This window comes from Phallusia mammillata, chromosome 6 (assembly GCF_965637545.1).
Source record: "Phallusia mammillata chromosome 6, kaPhaMamm4.hap1.1, whole genome shotgun sequence".
NCBI lineage: Eukaryota > Metazoa > Chordata > Ascidiacea > Phlebobranchia > Ascidiidae > Phallusia > Phallusia mammillata.
Genome location: NC_137257.1, coordinates 16700999 through 16720648, shown reverse-complemented (window position 1 = coordinate 16720648; position 19650 = coordinate 16700999). Strand labels below are relative to the sequence as shown.

At 37.8% G+C, this 19650-nt stretch overlaps 2 protein-coding genes across 2 annotated transcripts in view; one reads left to right on the top strand and one right to left on the bottom strand.

The window, feature by feature from the left end:
• The window catches only part of LOC145232443 (uncharacterized), a 42890-nt gene that overhangs the window by 4562 nt on the left and 18678 nt on the right, over window positions 1-19650 (bottom strand). Inside the window, exons 7-8 of the mRNA XM_080097068.1 lie at window positions 9992-10138; window positions 9602-9715 (exon numbers count right to left, since the gene is read on the bottom strand). Coding sequence (XP_079953194.1) covers window positions 9602-9715; window positions 9992-10138 — 261 coding nt within the window. The remainder of the gene's footprint in view (window positions 1-9601; window positions 9716-9991; window positions 10139-19650) is intronic.
• LOC145232444 (uncharacterized) lies at window positions 753-9397 on the top strand. The gene is made up of 13 exons (XM_080097069.1): window positions 753-967; window positions 1108-1252; window positions 1576-1727; window positions 2381-2509; window positions 3338-3487; window positions 3855-4005; window positions 4267-4360; window positions 4635-4835; window positions 5347-5672; window positions 6042-6173; window positions 7008-7122; window positions 7553-7849; window positions 8321-9397. The coding sequence occupies exons 1-13, from the start codon at window positions 849-851 to the stop codon at window positions 8953-8955; spliced, it is 2646 nt and encodes an 881-aa protein (XP_079953195.1). The 5' UTR covers window positions 753-848; the 3' UTR covers window positions 8956-9397.

Below are 19650 nucleotides of genomic sequence, written 5' to 3'. Positions count from 1 at the left end.
AAGCAACAACGTAAAGGTAGGTGGGATTTACCAGTTTTAAAAAAAAAATATTTTATCGTCTAACGTTTATGGCATAGTGTTTAACAATATCCGGGCGTATACTTCTATGTAAGGCCCTAATCCCAGTACTTAATGAGTAACGAAGAATATGACCAACATTTTTTAAAGGGTCGAATCATATCCTAGTTTCGAACCCGTAAAACCTAAACCAAAAAAGCTCAAAACTTAATTTTGATTGGATCAGTTAATCAGCAACCCATCAGGCTCGGAAGCTGTTTGTTGGCGGTTTGATTGTGATGTAATAGTTACGTAGTGGCCCGTGAGTCACATGACAGGTAGAGTGAGAATGCACCGGAAATTAGAGCGAGAGCGGAAGGGGGCACAACACATAAAGCAGAGCCTTCGAAGCATTGCGGACCCAGTGATTGCTTGTATTTAGTGATGATCTGTTGTATTTTGTTACGCCAGCTATAGGCCGTTGATGTTATTGTATGCAAAGCTTGTTGCGTCTAGTGTTGAAGAGAAGTGGAAACAAAACACATAGAATTTTTAAACTCCGTTGCAAACAGACATCTATTTTGATGCTGGTCAAAAATAATCATATTTTTTAAAAGATTTTCTTACCTCTTACTCTCAGTACAGAAAGATAGTTTTAAAAGTACGACAGAACAACCAACGTTAGTCTTATTTATCAAAGGAATACAAGTTTAAAACGACGTTAAAATTTCTAATTTTCACATCCACAGGTAGACAAGAATAACGAATCATTTTTTCTTAGTATAATTGTAAACAAAATATTTTGAAGAAATTGTGTTGCATCAAGAACTTTGTCGATTGCTGGCAACGATATGCTGCACATTTCAATAATTTTCGCATTTTTTGGATTTATTTCTGCAGTCAATTGTGAATGGGTGGTAACAAATCCTCCAGGCACCTGCACCGAACGTTGTAACTACGTCAGATCAAAGTAAGCACCACAAACAAAAGGAGTCCTTATTTTGATTAATTTTTATCACTAGATAGAACCAAAATCCGGTTGAAAAGGTTAAGAAGAAAAAATGTTGTAATATGAAGCGTTGGAGTATTTGACAATATTGTTTCTTATAGTTATTGTGGACCAAAGTTGTGCAACGAAGGTGCAATCTTCCAACAGGTCAGCAACTGTTCCTATCCACTGGTTTGTCAGGGCGAATTAGTGCAACAAGCCATAACGCTTGTTTGCACTGGAACGTGCGACAGAGCATCAGAAACGGTAAGTCATCGTCAGGATTGTTTAATTCTGAGTAAAACAATCGAAACAAGTCGAAATCTCAGGTCTCCAACAATGCCTTTAAATTGAACTACGATAATGTGAACTACGATATGACAAACAGTCCATCTACCACGACCAACCATAAGAACCTAAAACATAACAAAATGTTCCATTTGCTGTGTTTGTAGAAAACCCGAAACTCCAACGTAAAATCAGCTAGCATTTTGGTTAAAAAAAAATGTTAAAAAACAATACAATACATACTGGTCGTATCTTTAAACCGAGAAAAAAACTTAAACCAAGAAACAAAACTTGTATTTCAGATTCTTCTAACATGCAGTACAGACCCTAAATGCGAGGTGAGACAGACTCGGTTTTGCCAGAACAACGACAGTTGCACTGGACAATGGACGCAATGGAGCAGTTACGGAGCTTGCTCAAAGACTTGCGGAGGAAACAAATCCAGGAAAAGAAGGTAATTGCTCTCAAATAATATCCAACTTATTGTTGATATGTACAAGCTTTTTTCAACAATCAATAGATTGCTTATAATATACAAGCAGAACAAGATACCATATCATTTTATTTTGTTGCATTTGTCGCTTTATAAGAAATTTGCCTTCCAAGATATGCTATTATCCCGATGAACTCTTGTATGGGACGTCGAAACGTCGATTTTTTCTTATAAAAACTGGAAGAGCAATACTTTTCATGCATTGGTTTCAAATTCATCTGGATCTAAAGTTTCATCAACATCATGGCGTTTGAATGCGAAACTGCATTAGATATTCATTACGCAATCATTTGTCAAAACAGACCCTAAACAGTAGTAGTTACATTGTCAGCTTATAATTACACGCTATCTGCATTGCGTATACGGAAACGATGTCGTCATTAAACATCTGATGTGCGAATTAATCCCCAGCACAGGATATTAGTCTTGTTAACATCACTAAACAGTTGATGAAATGTCCATGTAAAACATGGCAGTCTACATAATTTGTAATGATCCCACAAGCGTTGTACAAAACATGAATAATGTCCACTGTTACTTTGTTATCATATCTTGCACAATAAGCCATTATAAAAAACGGCGAAAGAGAGAAAATAACTGTGTTCATTTTATAGGTGTTTTGATGGACCAGGTCAAACAACACCAAGCATATACTGTGCGGGTTCAAAAGGTTTACAAAGCCAAACCGATACCACTTCATGTCCTGCATGTACAGAGCCCACAACAACAAAAACAACAACAATGTGAGACTAATTGAATTCTAATATCTGTCATTGTTGTTTGTTTTCCTGCGTCATATACGCTTCGATGTCTATTTGGTAATGTTAACGGCTGGCTTGATTTTTCTTTGTTATTTCGACCCATAAGGTCTCATCAGTGCAGCTATTGACAAGAGATCGGCCGTATCGGCTGGAGTAGCCATCCAACGGCACACAGTTTGTTGGGAGTAACAGACTAAAAATATCTCTCGTCACGAGCGGCACTGATAATACCTCATAGGTCGAAACAGTGTGCACTGTCTGCAACTTATCACTTATTGGCTTGATCACAAGTTCGGGAAATGTTTATTTCCAGGCTGAAATCAGTGTTGACAGTGTTGTAAAAACAAATTAATTTCGCTAAAAAGCATCTTCAGTGTCTAGAAAGCAGTAAAAGGGATTAAAAATAGAAAAGGCATTGAAAATAGAAAAATCTAATGTTTCCTTTGCACACACAATCAATCCTCAACTGAAAGACCAACAGACTAAACTGAAAGGTGGAAATCGTTGCGACAATGGCAATAGAATAGGGAAAGATTCCCAGAATAAATTTACCAGGATTTGTATTGGCTTGATGCTAATAAATTGCAATACAGTCTGGTGGTTCTAATGCAAGTCGGGCTTTTTGTGTTTACCTTATTTACCTTAAGGAGTACAAAAAAACAAACTTAAAAATTTAATTTAATGTCCTGTTTTTTTAACGCTACAATATCAACCGACATGTAAAAAATGTTAGTTTTATCTTTGCATTTTCTGCATTAAAATTCATTCAATTTAAAAATATACTCTTGGACGTAAAACATTTGTTTACAGAGGAATAACTACAAAAAGACCAAGAAATGGGCTTGATCAATCTATTACTACTTGTATAAATGATTGTGAACACACATTCACTAACTTGGACCCAAATACACTACATGGAGCTTGTGATGAAAAAACCAAGTCGTCTGCACCGTGTAACGGGTAAGATACTATTTTAACCAAGACACTACACTCGATGCATCACAAATAACGGGACAGTGAGGTTTTTGAGGTCAACGGATTAAAGATTTTGATTATAGGAACGCAAAATGAACGTGTCATTTGTATAGTGGATGGTATTCAATTATTTGTGTCTCTTTGTAATGGTTTATGATGTGATCTTTTTTATACACGGTATCTTCCCTTTTCTGCGCAGTGCGTTTTTGGCTATACTGACAATTAACAATTTTAGTTGCGTAAAAACTTTTTTTTAGAAGTATCCTATTGTTTAACAGTTGCCTTGTGAAATTTCAAAGTCATCAATCATTGCAATGTACTTTATGTAAGCAACGTTTTTTTTTTGTCACAGCACGGAAAGTTACATAATATTATGCAATGGAACAATAAAAGCAAATGTTGAATCCTGTGCGTTACCCAACATACCTCTTGACTGTCGCTCTTACGCTACATACAAAGAATGGGGAGAATGGCAACGTTCGAAAGACGATCCTAAAGTTAAGGTAAGATTCCAAATATATGCATGGAAGAAATATGTCAAGAAATACTAATGAAATTCTAGTGTTGGTCGTTATAAACTCTCTTTTTTTCTGAATTTTTTTAAGCAATACATCAATAAAGTAATAAGTTGTTAAATAAGGGATATCTTCTAAAAGAATTTTAAATTCCAATGCTTAAACCCGTATACCACAGAGTGCCTGGCGTCAGCTTACTAATCTTAAGCTAAAAATGATGTAAAAGTAAATCTCTTTTGACACCTGCAGATACGCTACAGACATCAGTATTGTACGCTACCAGTTGCCCCGGTTTCCAATGGTTGCAGACAAGAACTTCGTATTGAAAAACAATGTCGACAAGGTCAGTTTTTGGGCCCTATAACAAGTGCCGATTATATTGACTTTTTGGTGTCAGATCAGGCTGAAACAATACTTGTCTGTTTTAAAGCGTTTGTATTCTGGCAAATCGAACAAAATGTTTTCACTTTGAAGCTGTCTAAATCTTCTTTGTGTTAACTATTTTCCTGGGTGGCGTCATTGAGGTATCAATCCTTACTTAAACGGACGTGACTAACCTACAAAGTCATAGTCCAGCCTGCGTCAGTATGTTATTCACCTTACGCTTTACTCTGCAGTGCCTGAAGAAGTGAAGGTATCCGGTTCTGATTGGCTGACGTGGGTTATAGCGCTGCTTCTCGTTTTTGTTTTTCTCTTTTTTATCTTTACGGTGTTTTACCTGAAAAGACGATGCTCAAAGCGCAGACGGAAGCGCAAAGGCAAGGGAAACCGAGCTACTTCCGACAGCTTGCCTCCAGTTGAAATGAAAAGTTTTGCAGGTGAGCAAAAAATATATGTTTGTAACAGTGTTCAAGATTGTAACCAAGTAGCTCCAACAGAACACAGCCGTTCTCAATAAATTAATTATGTCAAAATTTTGCGTTACCAAAAAACACAGTAATCTTTAATTACTTTATTAAAATGTCGAACCTGGCTCGTTTACACAAATTTCCATTTTACGCCAATAGTTCCCGACCAGGACTGAATTCCTCATACGGGAGGAATGTTGAAACTTAGGGGAGAAATTAACTCCAATTTATACATGTGGTTTGTAAATAGACACTCTAGCTTTGGGATTAAAACCGGTAAAATTGATAAAATGCTCAATTTTAAATGATCTTTCGTATGGTTAAGTATCTCCTATGTAGTCTATTGGGGAGGAATGAAAATGTTTTGAATTGTTAAGTGTGGAATTCGTCGATAAATGTCGGGAGCCATCGCTTTACGCAAACAGTTAATATTTTTCATTATTCTTAAGTTATTAAATTGATTCTACTTTCAATTAAACAGACGAAGACACAGTATTCGAATCAGAGACTGCAAACCAACGTCCAGACAAATCACGGAAGAAGAGTTTAGAAGCCAAAGCAACATCCGGAGAATCAAGTGGAGCTGATCCTCATCATTTAACGGTGATGCAGAGGATAGCGCGAGTATCAGAACATCTTTATGAGAGCATCTCTGCTCATGGGTCTCGGATTTTTTCTCGATCTTCGGTCACTTCGAACCCCGGAGATGAGGCTGGTATGGAGACGAGAGAAAATCCTCAGGAAGAGGCGGGCGCAAAAGGAAGAAGAGGGAATGAGTATATTGTGGAAGAGGAAACTCCTCAAAAGGTAATATTTCTGTTTTTTTATCTTTTTAAAAGTCTTGGTGATAAAACAGATAACAAAATCTATTGGCTAAAAGTTTGTAAAAAGTTATAAAAGCTGAACGTTTGTGAGATGACGCTGTTCAATTTTATTTTAGTTAAAATTCCTTACATGTAAAATCATATATGTCTAAAAAAAACTAAACGTAATATCGTAGCCCCTAAGCCAAAGCACATCAATCAAAAGTATAGACAAAAGTGCATATAAGTTAGACTAAGTTACTTTACAACACATTAATCTTTAAATCTAATCACCCCAAAGATGATTTTTTTCTCAAAATTAGTGTCTAGTAGCCAAACATATCACCGTATGGAAAATATTTACATTTATTAGAAACCAGAAAACAAGCTCCTGGCCAAGAGATTTCAAAACCACCCAACGCGAATATCGGTGACAATAACCGATCCAGAGGGGGTTCAAGTCGGAAACAGTGTTTACAAGCCCAAGATGACAGTTAAAGTAAAGGTAAGCTGGCATTGACGCTTCCAGAACGTTTGTCGTTCTACTGAGTATATTCACTTCGGGATAAACACAAATCTAATGTAGGTTTTAGCATAATATTATCAATATACGGCGTGAGGTTAAAGTAAACAGGTTTTAATATCGTGGCGTTACTATTTTCTACAAATGCAAATATCTCAAAGTTACAAACTTTCAAAAGTATCTATCCTTATGAATTCAAGATAAATATATTTCGTCGCGGTATCTTCAAATGGAGTTACTAACTTTCATTTAAATTCATCAAAAAGGGCTTAAGGTGCAATCTAATCTCGCCACCTTTCACTGTGTCAATAAACGAAGCCACTGCCTTGCTAGCAAAACCGCAAATTGGTGCATTCGTCGCAAACTACCAACATGTTGCACAAACTCGCACCTGCCAAGGTGGTAGTTTCGTGTTTTCCAGCCGCGATTGCGACGCCAAGAGTCGTGCGCAGATAATTTAGGTTCTGGAGTTGCAAAATATCCCAGGATGTGGTAAAGAAACCGCAAAGTTTATAGACATTGGCATTGTGTTTTTGTTTGTGGACAGAAACTTTGCAATGTGCGATGTACAGTCAGAAATGACTATAAAGTGAAAAGAAGCAAATATTTCAACCGAGCTTTTATGCTTTTATTTTTGCACCAGGCACGCCTGTTAACCTGCCTAACAGTTTTATAGGGACTGATTTCGAAGTCCATCGTGAAATAAACACACAAATCGGATCAGATAATAATGTGTAAATTATGGCATTTCGCAACTAGAATTTCAACACGTCATGCTTTGTCAACGTTTTTTTAAATCGTTTGCGTTGTTTTCAGAACAACGGCGAAGGAGATTTACAACTAAAAAAACGTTGGAGCAGGGTTCCAACACCAAGAGATGATTCAAAACAGAAAGGTTTCTTCAAGAAAGACAGCAACCAAAATCCACACGGTAGAAAGCCTCTTTGGCAGCCAAAATAGCAAGTCCACAAATTATGGGAAATTTGTCATGATATAAAAACTTATGTATACGTGACAATGCCTGAAATAAGACACAAATTTGAAAAACATGAGGAAATCCCACTTACATTAACATACCGCCACTGAAAATTAAACACTTTCTCCTGCCCAACCCACAAGTGCATTTGTAGAGCCTCTTGAAATCGTGTACAAATTAAATGACAACTTTACTATGTTTGTGTATCTGTAACGCCTAATCATAAGGTACCGTGTTTCACAATGTATTTACAAATATACTTGCATCCTAATTCTCTGAATTACGTATCAAGTGTTTGTGAAAGACCAGTTTCCCTGATCAAGTTAACTAGGCGCCGAACTTTTGCAAAACAAATCTTATTCGTTTATTGCAAATTATTTTGCAGTGCCTTCAGTAAAATACGTCACTGGCACCGACAACACACAACCGGATAAGAAGACTCCGGAAAAGCCACCTCCAAGACAAAAGAAATTCGCAATGAAGACATTTTTCAAAAAACTAACTGGTTCGCCAAAGCAAGCAGCCCATCAATATGACGCTGTGCCGAAAGAGCAAGCTCCAATTGAGGGCACAGATCATCTAAAACCGCGCATTTACCTGCAGTCTGCTGGATCGGCATTGGACTTAGATGACGATAATGCTTCGATGTGGTCTGGGAGCACCTTTGATGATATGTTCACAGGTATAGCAAAAACATCTTTACACACTAAAGTACAAAGTCCCGAGTACTTTATTTTACCTTTGAATATCTTTCTTGAACAAAACGTTCATTAAGTCTGCCAAACATTCCACCTTTAAAGAAGAAAACAATCTCAGTCTTTACACCGACTGGGAATTTTTCTTTGATAAGCATTTCTGCTTGCAGCTGATAAACCTATCTGCTTCATTGGCAGCTATTGTCTGTCAGTGGTGCGATACGAGTTAAGATATGAAAAACCTTACTGCTGTGCAAAAGACATTGCCATAACTTTATAAAGACGGATAAGCTTGAACACACACCCAGATTTGCCTAATGGATACAAATGGATATCAGTTAAAGTAAACTGTAATGCAAGTTCGATTTAAGGATCAAACATTCATCCCTTTAACCAGATTCTTTTGGTCCAAGAAAAGTTGAGTGCTTTTGCTTTACTATTTGTAAATATTTTTTCAGACGATGAAATTTCTCCACCAGCGGCTGAAAGCGGCGCAAATCTACAATACAGAACCCCCAAAAAGACCAAGACCCGGCGGCAAAAGAGAAAAACGTGCAGTACTGGAAACCTGACTAACAACGAACAACTTGGAAACACTAAACATGGTACTTCATCCCGTTCAATGGAATTTCCACCGCCACCTCCAGAATTGATGACCCCTGACCCCAATGCGCAGTCGTCCATGACTGGCACGTGGTCACAGCAAACCACGTGTAGCGAAGGTGGGTTAATGAGCACCTTGCAAGTAGCCGAACCGAGTACGGTGTGTTATATGGACATGGCGGTACTTGGAGAAATGGATTCGACAAAACGAAAAGACATTAAAAGTTGGGTAAACTTGGGTCAAGCGCCAATACCAGTGCCAGAAGTGTCTACGTCAAAGAAAAATGTAACTTTAAAACTTGACGCTCGACCGACGGCATCGACAGAGCGTGATCACTACTCTTCACCTGTCAAAGGAAGTCCGCGCAAAGTTGATGATTTAGATGAAAAATACGTCGCCTCGATTGCTGTTCCAGTTGTAAAGTACGGAGGTAACGGCAATTTGCCAACAGACAAGCATGGATATTTCCATGTGGACTTTCCCAACTAAGCCACATTTTTCAATCAGCGTTAGTTACTTTTTAGCGTTTAAATCAATCTCTAATGTACACCGTATGTGCTGAATGATATACTGTGCACAAATATAGTATATATTTGTTCATGCGTTGTGTTAAATTTGGACTCGTAAATCGTGCAAACAGTGCTAAATCTTTAAACAGAATTGGTGACAAACAGTTTTTGAAGCTGGAAATGTTATCAAATGGTCTTTGCCATTGCATCATTCAATTTAAAAGCGAAGAAAAACAAATTACGTAATTTTTAGCGGGATCTATGCTGTCATTTGAATTTTGTTTTTCCTCTAATGTGTTACAAAATGTTTATTTTTGCACTCCAGCAATGGTTACTATTTTACGTTTTGAAAGTTTTTGCATTGTGTACCTATTTCACATTTCCGCTGTTTTCAAATACAAGTTTTGATATTTTTCCCCAGCATATAATGTTGGTATATCTAACAGGAAATTTAATTTCAAGTTTAGCACATTTATGACAGTTTACACCACAAATCACTGAATACGTTGGATAAGATTTTCAACATAGCTGAAACGAAATGTTAACAATCCAATGTGAATCCATAAGTGAAAAATCCAAAAGCAAGTAAGAACAAAATATCAGTTCATTTTTTAATAGTTATTTACCTGTTTGTTTCGTTTCAGTAACGTTCAATTCTACTTCTGTTGACGTGAGAGTCGATGACGCAACCTCTGTCGTAGTTGATACTGCAGAAGACGTGCTTGTCGTAACTACTCGAACTGAAAGTGAAAACACTACATTTGCCATTTGCTTGTGTTGCGGCTTGTTATAAACCAATTTGAATTGATTTGAAAGCATAAAACATGACCTATCAATCACATGAAGACAAAAACACTGACAGAAAAAGTTCCAAATTAGCCAGCAATTCAGGTCGTTATATTTTGGCAAAGGTTACTGACAGTCAATGAAGCGAAAAAGGCACCTTTCGGCCACCCAGGTTGACCCTACGGCTGTAGTGTGGCAGGAAACCCAGAAAAATGTACGATGACACTTACTGGAGGGATGGACTGCTTTGCTTGGCGCCGATGTAGTGGAGGTAAGGAGCTCCGTTGTGGTGGAAAGAAAAGGGTTTTCCTCCGGTTCGTCTGATGACGCAGACAACACTGATGACGGAAGACGGTCGGTAAGAATTCGTTTCGGAACTGAAAAGAAAAGTAACTGAATTAAGATACGCAACTGTATGATGAGTATATACAAAGCGTTCTTACAAGTAAAATCACGTACCAAGGTAAAATTTTAATGCTATAACAGGCCGATTTAATGCTATAACAGGTCGATTAGTATGGGATCAAACCGTAAATGCATAACACAGGCAAACATTGTTTAAGCCACTGGAAATAAAAATTGTAATTTCATAACTATTTCACTCATAACGAGATTTGTCACTAAATTTGAGACTGCAAAATGTTGAAATTGCAGACTATCAATTTATACCCCTTAATAGCAATGATTGTCCGTACAGCGATAGGGCTTACTCTCGGTTTTTATCTTAGTTCTTTGTCGAATATATCTTTATATATGAGCAGATACAAAACGCGATACTATCTGTGGCAATATCCGGGGCATCAATTTGAATGTCAGAACATATATGAAAAAAAAAGGTTTAAGATAAAACACTAGAAATGCCGTGACCTTTTAAAACAGATATTTTCAATTGGAGTTCAACCCGAATTCGCGTGACGTCACTCAAATAAAAGATAGCATCGAAGTCTAAAAACTCATGTCAACCCAGCTTAGGAAACTAATTCCTTTTAAGCATATTGTGAAAACGTACCTTGTATCCCAACACTTCAAACCTTGCTGGTAAGAAAAATTTAACCCTTTTAAACCACAATTTTAACAATATACTTTTATCTGATATAATCTTAGCACTGTTATATGCACCACTTTGGTTCCATTGCATTACGACGTTACAGACATATCATACCTTTCTACAAAAGCGGTCTCTACACCAAAGAGCTACAAAACGCGCAAGGCATGTGAGAGAATTTTTCAAGCCTGTATGCCGTGCAACTTCCCTTACCGCAAATGAGGCTGCTTCTGACAAGTGAGAAGCTCGTTCGTTCGCTGATTAACCGCGAAAACACTCTTCGCGCCGCGAGAACCAAATGCTCTACGCCAAACTGTTGACCCCTACGGTCCGCACCCGTCCTTTACAGCACTCCAGACGTTGTTAAAACACGATTACTGTTTTGCCATAATGCAGTTTTTGTCCGAGTAACCTTAGGGATTGGTTTTCGGTCTAAACAGCATTAGGACAAACTGACGTATTGCTAAAATATGTGAGCAGCGACAAGGTCAAGAATCGACTTACGGGTGTTAGTTTACTTTATTTTTATTTTCACAAAAGGCGCAAGGGGTTCACGCAATATAATAGTTACTTGATGGTCTACATGCAGAAAACAAATCTAATGTGGTTAGTCGATGTGCTACAATAAAAACTCCACCATTCATTTTTGGAAAAAATATTTTAGGTTTGTTAGGTTTGCCAGAAGAATCTTTTACCTGTCTAAATTCTTTAATCTCGATTTTACATCAGATTTTGTCTGTTTTAAATGTTACTTGCAAAAGATAATTCATCCCAACAGGCAAACCACGTTACTACTAAATTCCTATCTTGAAGCATAAATCACGGTAAATTATATTTGTAAATTTGTCTGCGAATCATAGCCAAGTAAACAGCCAGTTTCAAAATGCAATATAAAATTGCCGACATTATCACTAACCAAATCTCGAAAAACCCTAACCCGATCCTGCTATGTTCTTTGCGACCATTTGCTCAAATTGCACTAGAAATCCACTTTTCCAACAAAATGCAACAAACTTAGGCATGACTCGAGGCTAGGGTGCGCCCGCAAAACGAAATCTCAATTTTATGAACCCTCCACTTCAGTGGGCGCAAATCCGTGCCATTGAAACGCAGACAGCGCGACCATGTTTCGTATCTCGGGTTCACAGATTTGAAATCCCGATGACCGAAGCCTTGAAAGGGGTGCAAAATACAGGTTTTAGTTCCGTATGATATATCTATGCTGCCAAATCTTCGGGGAACGGCCGAAGCGACCTTTACATTGTGTAAACGACAAAAGCAAACAGTCTCGAACGGCATGACTTTCATCACATTCTAATAATACGGCCGTATTTTTATTGGAGGGATTTTGGGCAATTGAATACACGTTATTTCGCCGTCAAAACAAATTTTAATGCAACATAAAAGACAAAACTGAAAACCAAATTTTGGTTTACATTCTTTGAAAAGTTTTGAACTTCACTGATTGCACAAAAACTGTTCCAATCTATAATACTGGAAAAATGAAAACAAAGCATTCTTCTCATGTTATTTGGGGCCGAAATTGACTAAGTATTAAGGAAGTTATTCAAAGCAATTAGGTCTTGCAAATTGCCTCTGCAAACAATTCCCATATTTTGACGTTTGTAACAATGAGTTCGTGCACAATTATAAAGTTTCTTGGTCGAAAAAGACGAGAACAAAACATATTAACTATCTGATTTGGCCACCAATAGCTGGGTTCAAGAGGCTCGTCAAAATGTATGCAGCTATCGTTACCAGGTGTCAAAATATGTATCATTAAAATTACAATAAATTTGATTGTTCCTAGTATTCTACGTAACATGGGCAATATGAACGAAATGCGTTTCCTGGTTTGAATTCAGTGTTGAAGGTTTAAACATTAAACGCTCGATCGATGGTACGTGAGTTCATAAAATCGAGGGTATTGATCAATACTGGGTGAAAGTTGATTTACGATAACTTGACAGACGCACACGATACAGCTGGACTAGAGTTGTCATCACTTTGGGCAGCGTACAGTATGGTATCATGGTCACTTTAAGAACCTCATGATATACAATTGACTTTTTTGTTTTTGTGGACAGAATAGCCAACTGTATGGGTACAACTCACAAATTTAATTTTCTATCAAATCTTTGAAGGTCCATATTATTTTTTTGCTTAACAATTTTTTTTTGGTTATTTCAGTCTCTTTGCATCTTCAATGAAACTGAACGCCGTTTTTTGAATTTGGCAGCAACATTAATGCAGAAAAATTACAAAAATATTGGCCAGAGCAAATGTGCTACGCATAAACACGTGTAGTTTTAACCAGTTAAGTAACAAACACATATCCTTCATTTGGTGAACTTTAACACAAAACTACTTTTGTTTCTGTCAATACAAACTTTATCCTTCATTCAGGTATTATGGGGAAGGTATATCTACAACATATCTACAAAACTGAAGTTATTCATGATTTTATCGGCTATCATTGCCGCTAATTGGATTTCCTGGTTTGACCGGTGGTTAAGTGACACACGAACGAACTTTTGCCGTTTGATCAAACGAATGAGTTTACATTAGCATAAGATTGCGTCATAGAGTTAACCGGCCGCGCTCATTTCGACCCGGCCTTGCCACAGGAACGCCAGAAATGTCGGTCCGAAAATCTTGACACGAACATACCGTGGTTGGCAATATCTAGCTTATGTTGAAGACTTCAGGGCAAAATTGCGAATTGTAAAGATTCGTTTGTCGGGTTAAGAAAGATTGATGTATCTCATTGTAAGTTCTGCTTTTGCCAATTTTGATTTCATCGTGACTTTTTTTCGTTTTAATGAGCTTCTTTTTCATATTTAATGTCAAAACGAAATTCAAATTGCTAGGAATTCTTTGGTACACATACCTGGATCCAAATTGCAATTTTAAGAAAACCACACATGCACTTTCATTTTACCCGTTGTAAACATGTCAATGAATAGTAATAGTACTGCGCAATGGCGCCAGTTTCACCGACCAAGACATAAACAAGCAGTTACAGACGACTGTAAACGTAGAACGGAAGGTGTATGAAAACTTATGTCTCCAATAAAACAGCAGGGGTAACGCTTGGCAAAAATGAGATAACAACTGTATTTGTAGCTATTCATATTGGCGATGCAATGTAGTTATTTACATGGCTATTGGATAAAAATTTAATCGAGATAAAAATTGGCATTGAAAGTACCACGATATTTTGTGACGCCCTGTCAAGCACGTCTGTGGAACGTGGGCTCAATGTACACAAACGCCGAATACGCGACCGCCGCAGCATAGTGGCGTCACAATGTAAGCATCGTCGGCCCAAAGACAATTTTGGAAACAAGCGATTTGTTGGCGCTGTCGAACGCAAAATACATACTGCAAATATTTCCACGTTGATTTAGGAATTTCTCTCCAGGAAGGCGTATGCCGCACATGCCATTTGCCACAAAAATAGTTTTAAGGTTAGCAAGGGTCTTTAAAATCAAACTTTTGGGCGGTTACAAAGCAAATGTTCTAAGCGCAATCCGCGTGCATTTAAATCGTTATCCAAAAGTCCAAACAAACAGACAAATATGACTTTGTATCGACCAGCAGGAACGATAAAAATGTAATGACCATTTTTTGCCATTTACGTGGCGTATAAATTATTAAACGCTTTTGCTCAGCATATCTGATTTACTGTGACTGCAATGGATATATATTACCTGCATTCAACTGGGTTACCATATGTTTTACAAGAATACAACAATTAGCAATATCATAAACGAATCAAAATAAACGCTAATTGGTTTCAGCATTACAGGGATTTAAGACTTACTTACCGCATATAAGTAGCAAAATAAATATCAAAACTCGGCGGCTTGAAACCATCATGTCTTCTTTCATCTTTACATGTAAATCCTATTAGTTAAATCCGTGTTTCTGTTACTCCATACTATATGTGCTGATTCGTCGCAACAAAATATTGACAATCTTTTTACTCCCACTTTTAGTCACAGTAATACTGAAAGTGATAAATCATATGCAACATTTTTGAACAGCACTCAGAAATTTGCCGAACTAATTTTAATACAACACGACCGCCAGCATAAGGCCACTGTTTGCAGTAGGCTAATCCAAATTAAAATACGGAACCTATCTTGATATTGAACGCAGAACTATGGTAAGTCGACTTGTTTTTGTGTGATCTTTCACATCTGGCATGTGTTTAATACAAGATTGTTTTCAACAAATTGACAAAACTAATGCTCACCAGAACGCAATGAAATACTGCAAAATGAAAAAAAAACCTGTCATTCTGAAGATAAAGGTCAATAAACCAGTTTTACTTTTAAACAACCTGTCTGCAATAAAACATTATTTTCTGTTCAACCAATACTTATTAACAAATCAACCAGTGCATTTTACGAAACAGCTGTGTGCAATTGGTCCCTTGTTACGGATACATCAGCACCAAAGAGCAATGGATATCCCTCAGTTGTCAATCGATCAATAAGTCTCGTCACACAGGCTGACATAGGTCAAGCGGTGTTAAAACTCAACGCACTTTTACTGCACATGTCCGACTGCCGAATTCTTGAGCCTTGGGCAATGGCGATAGCTTTTGCTGCGCTTTGGCAACATTTCTGAGCAATAGCGCCGGCTACAACACTTGCATCACTATGCTTGAATCAGTCAGGTTTTATTACAATCAACAATATAAAAGCTCTGTAGTTTCGCAGTAAGTAGCTCAATGCATCACCAGTAGAAAGTCATTTCAAACGATACTTGCATAAAGCTAAAGTTGAAAACACATATCTCGTAAACTAAAGTACATGACCTAAAATCAGGCAACTGCATAACATACTTGCTTGTGATAAAGCATGTAACCTGGCGACGGTGTAATTGACAGAAAGTGCGGTTGTGGGCGGACGGAAACAATTTGGCGGTGTGTGAATTGTACTGTCAAGTGTTAGTGGCTATAAAGACTCGTTGATCTCTTCGACTTCCTGCTGTTCGGAGTTCGCACCGCAAATATCTTGTACCTGACGCGCACACAACCGTTCATTACGACAACTGCGCGACAGCCAACTGTCTAAAAATCTCCCTCAAGTGTCTTGTGATGGAAAGATTCTCATACCTGATCCATAAGTAATGTTTGGATGCCTGGTTACCTCAAATTGCAGTACTGTGATAGTTGTTGTCATACAATATTGCTTTAAATTTAAACCTGTTTTCTGCTTTCCGTACACAATCTTTAACAAAAAACTGTGTGGCTGTAAGTGCAGATTCTTAAACTTAACGAATCTATGAACCGTGCGTACATCTCATAACTTTCGCTTTACCAACTCAGCTTACATCTTCCAAGAATATTTTTTTTACTTTTTTTGTTTAAATCTGTTAACACATTTCTTGTCAAATTTATATCAAGATCGATTAGTTCAAACATACTTTTGGAACACTTAAAACTGTGCACAAAGTTCTACCTAAAAAACCGAACACCAACACCGGGTTATATTTTCGCTATGCAATTCAACCGCATCGCCCTAAGTCTCTTGTAAGCTTCTGCTTTCTTTCGTTTCAATGCAACACAAACCTTGACAGGCCAGAAGAACCGACAATGGATGAGACTTGCAAAGGAAACACGCCTGTACTGGCACAGGAATTTCTTTGCTGTCTGTTCTCAGAGAAGGCACTAAGACACCTTACGTAATGCATTATGCTGTCTAAGGTTGACAAAGACACTGCTGGGTAAAACAAGCTGTCAAAGGCACTGTTGAAGCATAACGAAGCCTCTAATTCTGGTCAGTACAGCTTTGAATGCCAACAAGTTACATGTAATTTGGAACCGTGGGAACAGATAGTTCGACTTAAACGCTGCCTAACATCAACTTGACAACACGAAACTACTTTCTAATGTTACCAATTTGTTCCCTTAATCACCCTACACGCGTTTAGCAGAAAATTGCTACACAACTGCTGTTATTATCACCAAATTAGCGAAGCATGAAATGACCTTAAGGTTGCGCAAACAAGAGCAGCAATACACCTTGTTACGTCATAATTAAGCTATAAATGCTTAAGAACCAAATCAGGTTTTATCTGTCCTACACTGATGTAATGGCTCTCTGCTATCATCTTGGTGCTGTATTTTAACGTCCATCAGTTAAAGAAACGTTGCCTGTTTATCACTTAAAAGTAATCGACCAATCTGCCGTCCAGCGATGAAGCCTTGATGTGGGATAAGACCGGCCTTAATTTTGTTTACACGAAACTTACGACATAAGGCTTTACTCGTAGTACAGAGGGTGGGAAAGACCGGTAGGTTGCCTTTTAAGTTTGTCAATCTTAAACAGAGTATCACTTCATACATTTAAGCTGGTTTGTTGAAGGGCTTAATGCAATTAACTGTCTAGGTAGGGTGACGAGCTTTCTTTTCGCTTTTTCAAAAGATTGTGTATTGAATAAAAAAGGATGCATAGCTTCTTACATATTTTAAAAATCTTGAATGAATGCACAAAGCTCGGCATAATACATTCCACGTGCGAAGCCATACTTTTGAGAACAGTTGATTACAAACCCAAACTAATGAAAAATTTGAAAAGAGCGAGTGCCATGCAATCAATATCTACCAATCAATATGCAGTATTGTCTTGAAATCAAATTGCGTTTGAATAACTCCCGGGTATCGGTAACCAGCTGTTCTCAATCTGTTTCAAGGAACTGATACTGATACATTTTAATAACTGTTTCCTGTATTAGTGGAAGTGGTGTGAATTTCTTGACTACCAGAGTTTGTTACGTCAACGGTTTTCTACTTTTCTGTTTGGTTTACTAACAATCGTTCTCAGCTGGAGAAACGTTTTTAACAAAACGCTTATTACATTGCTTTTGCTGTATTTTTAAGGTCAAGCAATTTGAAATTCAAAAAGTATTTTTTTATCGTTTTACACACAAATCGTGGTTCTGATTTTTTGGCTCAGATTATTTAAAACTGTGAATAGTGTACCGAATTTTTTATCAGTCTCGGTACGAAACTTGTTAGGTCTCTGACTTTAGAATGTTAACGCCACGACACCAATAACTTACAATAACTTTGTTTAAGGCCGATTATTTTAGGCCACTACGTTTTTCGTGTTGATAATACTAACATTCTAGCTTCCAAATACTTCATCATTTCGACCATACCTTTCCTTACAGTCACACCTTTACCCTCAGAAGCACTTTTCATAAAGATCAACAGGCATAAATGCCCGATCGGGGTGCACAACCAACACGCCCTCACGGCATAAAAGCCGGCAAACTCATCTCCAAACAAACAGCAAAGCGTACGCTGTTCTTTGCTCAGTGCCAGCGGGAAAGAATAAAGGGCCGCCCTGAGCGAAAGACTGAAAGCGTTGGGTCGCTGTTTTTTCTCCGGTATTGCCAATTCCGCTCTTTCTTTCCGTCCAACTACACGCACACCTGCAGACCTCGAGTAAGCTTTATTACTGAGCCAGGCCTTCTTTCTGACGCTCACCGAACGCAGACGGATTGCGGCATCAAGTTTTGACAGACAGAATAATTTTAGTTTCATTCAAATCTTGTACAGGACAGTACTAGAGCTTTCTTGCATGTATTACACTATTCAAGGTGTGTTTTTACCCTTTGCTATACTTACATGTAAACATTTTCTCCACAGCGCTCTCATTTTGTTAAACTTGAAGTTTACCACGTAACACTTTGCCAGATTTTGAAAAATTATTCAAAACGAGCGGTCATTACATAACGCGTGGGTAGGGCAAACAGGTCAAAATTACACATGTTCAAGATTACGCAATTACGTAAACACACAAGGGTAAAGTTTGTCACAATAACGAAACAACGGACTGGTTAAGACTCCATATACATAGGGTATTCAAATTTATTTTTCGAACTGTTTCTTTAAATACAGCAATTATATTTGCATGAAAAGTGATTACTATTGTATTTTTTATTGCCACTTTTCTCCCTAGCGATGTACGTACCCTGCCAACCTCAAAAAGTCTGGTTCAGGAAATGGCCAAATAGCAGCCACCAAACATCCCTTTCTGCCAACTGAACACTGTATTGTTATGGGAACGGAAACCCTTTTACGTTTCGATTCCTTCAGTTTCCCAAGCATGTACCACTGGCATTTTGCAAACGTTTCACAGTGCATGTGGTTTGTATTCCCAAGCCACGTCACGACAAAACGGTCCCGGAAAAACCACTAACCACAAGTGACTGATGATTATCGCTGGGAGTTTAAGCACATGATGGGAGTGGCGATTTGAATAAAAACTTAAACGGTTGATAAACTGATTCTATTCCACAGAGGTAAATGCAAATAACAGCCAAAGTTTTATCAAATAAAGTTTGAACATATTCATGTGGCAAATGAAGAAAAGGAGCTCAAAGGTAACATGTGTTCTGGTGTTAGAAATCTGCTTTGATTCACTGGACAAAATGTTTTTCATGCTATAGCGGTGATAAATCGTAACAACCTAACCCTATACATTTATACCATTTTAAAGTAGAAAAGAAACTTAGAATACATGATATCTCTTCGGCACACCATGGTTAACTGCACTAAACCCCTTCGCAGCTAATTTAAATTGGACTCGGTTCCATTGCATCGTAACCCTAGACTACACCTTGGAAGCACACAAATTAGAAGTTTTAAACCTGTATAATGGGGTTATCGTGCTGTTTGGGCACAGCTTCGTTTCCGGTTCCAACAATGAAAGTCGAACATTCAACAATAGCGCATGTTGCGCATTGTAACATTTTCCATTGTTCGATGCCCTAAACAGGTGCTGGAAACGCGAGCGAAGGCAATTGTAGCGATTTGCGCTC

Excerpts from the sequence above, each read along its gene's own strand:
- LOC145232444 (XM_080097069.1), top strand. The coding sequence starts at position 849 with ATGCTGCACATTTCAATAATTTTCGCATTTTTTGGATTTATTTCTGCA. Across the intron at positions 5,673-6,041 it reads AAGAGGAAACTCCTCAAAAG|AAACCAGAAAACAAGCTCCT; the intron begins GTAATATTTCTG and ends TACATTTATTAG. Across the intron at positions 7,123-7,552 it reads CAGCAACCAAAATCCACACG|TGCCTTCAGTAAAATACGTC; the intron begins GTAGAAAGCCTC and ends ATTATTTTGCAG.